Consider the following 2,793-nt stretch of genomic DNA (forward strand, 5'->3'; position numbering starts at 1 on the left):
GGTCAGGGTGCCCCCCTCACTGCCCGCGACCCTCCCCACGTGGCCCCGGTCTCGGGCAGCGCGCCTCGGCCCGATCCACGCGAGTGGGACCGAGAAGCGGGGTGGGGGCGCGGCCCCGCCACCTGCGGACCCTCTAGGCGCGGGCCGGCTCTGGGTTCTCTGCGGTCCCGGCTCCAGCGACAGCCGCCTGGCGCGCCGGGCGGGCCTCGGGGACGGCGCGGGCAGCTTCGGAAGGCCGGTGGAGAGAAGCCCGGCGGACCAGCTCGCCCCTCCCGCAGCCCCACCGTGCTCGCCGCTGGAAGCCCGGGCCGGCTCGGAGCACACCGGGCTAGGGGTTAGGCAGCTGCCCCTGAGCGGCCTCGCCAACCAGCCGGCTTCCAGTGGATCCCACCTCAAAGGAAATTCACGTCTTTAGTTCCCCAGTTCAGTCTATACGGGTTAGATAGAGACGGGCAGCTGGACAATTCTCTGGAAAATTTTAGGAGAAAGTTAAGACCCTTAAAAACAGTATGGTCTCTTCCGTGGAAGTTGCTCCCCGGTTTCCTCGGGCCTAAATTTCAGGTGATTGTGGGGCCTGGCTCTGCTGCTGAGGCCCGCCGCCTTCCAATTGGCCTGTATTTGTTTTAAGGGCCCAGAGAGAAGGGGAACAAGTTTTGCGAAGCAACCGATTTGACCAGCAGACAAAGGCGGGTGCCGGGCTGTGTCTAATGTACACACGGAGACACCAGCTCTTCAACCACACAGCCAAGGGGAGCTCAGGGCCTGTTTGCAGAGCCTTCTCGCGGTTTCTGTTTCCCTGCCACGGCTGTCCTCCCTGGGGATCCTGGGGCCTGTGCTCAGCTTCAGCTCTGTGGGTCTTCTGTAGCCTCTCCTTACTGTCCCCTGAGGACAGCACCCCAGCCTCTGGCCCAGCCCAGCCCAGCAACGGCCTTGGCCGGGGCCAGGCTTCATCCCAGAAGCCAGCATTCTGTAGCACCCACCAGCCTGCAGAGGTGGGGGTGGCAGGCCTGATCAGGAGGCCCAGCTCCATGGCATCTGTTTTCTGCCCACTGCCTGCACGGAGTTGCCTATGAGGGGAAGCCATAGGGCGGGCAGGTGGGAGCGAAGCCTCATGCTGTCCTCCAGGGCCCAGTGGCTGGCACTGCTGTGCCGTCAGGACAGGGCCGGCCCATGGCCAGCCGCTCCTCCAGGAGCTGCAGAATGTCCTTTCAAGTGACTGGATGGGTCATAGAGTCAGAATCCAGGGGAGGGGAGAGTTCGCTGACCATGAGGGCACAAGCCAAGTTCTTCCAGAGTAGCTGAATCCGGGGGGGGGGGGGGGGGGGTTATGGTGGTGGGTGGGAACTTGTGTGTGTCCCTGAGGAAGGTGGGGAAGACTCCACCATTGGGCCGGAGACAGGGCCTGAGAGTCGGGGCTGTGGGCTCTGAGGCCTCAGCGTCGCTGCAGGGATTGGGGAGCAGCCTCGGACCCAGCTGAAAGGGCAACTGGGACTCCTGGGAACCACGCAGGGTGGCCTGGTTTCACTTTGTTCGAGCCGGGAGTTTACATCCGTCGCTCAGAGAGAGCTGGGGGAGGCTCAGTGGAGGGCTGAGAATCTCTGGGACCGCGTCTGGGGAGTCTTGCCGATCGGGTGCTGCCGGCTGACTAGCTCTGCACTGGACAGCCGAGAATTAGCAAAGCCTAGCTAGGCTGGCTCTGTGCGGGCAATTGTGGCAGGAGAAGCCATCGACTACACTGGGATGCAGAGGCTCAGCTCTAGTGCTTAGTGAGCCATTTTGGGGTTTCAAAAAGGGGGGCAGGGGACTGCCCTGCCACCCCACTTGCCCTTGGCGGGGCAGGGGCCTTGTTGGGTTAGAGTGGCCGAGGGAGAGGAGAGGAGGTGGAGGGGCCAGGCCGCTGAACGCAGGAGCCAGCAGGAAGCCTACCCATCCAGGGTTGGTCAAGGTGGGGCAGCCCTGCCTTCCCTCACCTGAGGTGACCAGAGGCCCCACCGCCCCCAGGCGCATGTTCCCCACGTTTCAAGTGAAGCTCTTCGGCATGGACCCCATGGCCGACTACATGCTCCTCATGGACTTCGTTCCAGTGGACGACAAGCGCTACCGGTGAGCGCCCAGCAGGACCTGGGAGGGGGCCCTGGGAAGCGGCTGGTCCGTGCCTGGTGATACCTTTGAGGGCCTCCCACGAGAACATTAGCGACCAGGAGTCCCGGCACCTGCCCCCACTGCCCCGCTCCCTCCCCAACCCTGTCAGACCCTAGACCCACACACCCCACCCCCAGCGGTTCTTGGGCACTCCCCTCAGGAGGTCACACTGGCTGGGCCCCTCCACCAGCTGTAGGCCCGAGACAGCTCCCACGCCCCTGGCCAGCTTGGCCTGAGGCAGACAGGCCCCTCGCACACAGCCCTTGCCTTTTTTTCTCATCTCCTTCTCCCACGAGGTGAGCGTGGGCACCTTGTCCCCTTCCCCCATTCCCCGGGAATGCTGGGCCCTGGAGCCGAGCAGGAAAGGTGGGGTGGCGGGGAGAGATTAAGCAGGGCGGGCCTCAGCTGCCCCAACAATTAACAGCAATTAATAAAGAGAACGTGGTCCGCCCTGTGCCTGAGGCCGCTGGCGCTGCCAAAGCCGGGCCAGAGGCCCGGCAACTTGGAGACCGGTGGTGGGGAGGCCCAGAGCGGGCAGACCCGCGTGCAGCGAAATGTGGAAATGTGGCGCCGGGAGCCCAGCCTCCTCCCTTGGTGCTGGGCTTCCTGCTGTCTTGTGTATTGGGACGGGGGGGGGGGGGGGGGGGGGGG

The 2,793-nt window shown here is 64.4% G+C and overlaps 1 protein-coding gene across 1 annotated transcript in view; it reads left to right on the forward strand.

Annotated features, from left to right (window-relative positions):
* Window positions 1–2,793, forward strand: part of TBX1 (T-box transcription factor 1) — a 7,325-nt gene that overhangs the window by 1,428 nt on the left and 3,104 nt on the right. The window contains exon 2 of the mRNA XM_073889685.1: window positions 1,935–2,103. Coding sequence (XP_073745786.1) covers window positions 1,935–2,103 — 169 coding nt within the window. The remainder of the gene's footprint in view (window positions 1–1,934; window positions 2,104–2,793) is intronic.

The sequence above is a fragment of the Callorhinus ursinus genome, unplaced genomic scaffold (assembly GCF_003265705.2).
Source record: "Callorhinus ursinus isolate GAN/ISIS: 27379988/994484 unplaced genomic scaffold, GSC_fseal_2.0 scaffold115, whole genome shotgun sequence".
NCBI classification, from domain to species: domain Eukaryota; kingdom Metazoa; phylum Chordata; class Mammalia; order Carnivora; family Otariidae; genus Callorhinus; species Callorhinus ursinus.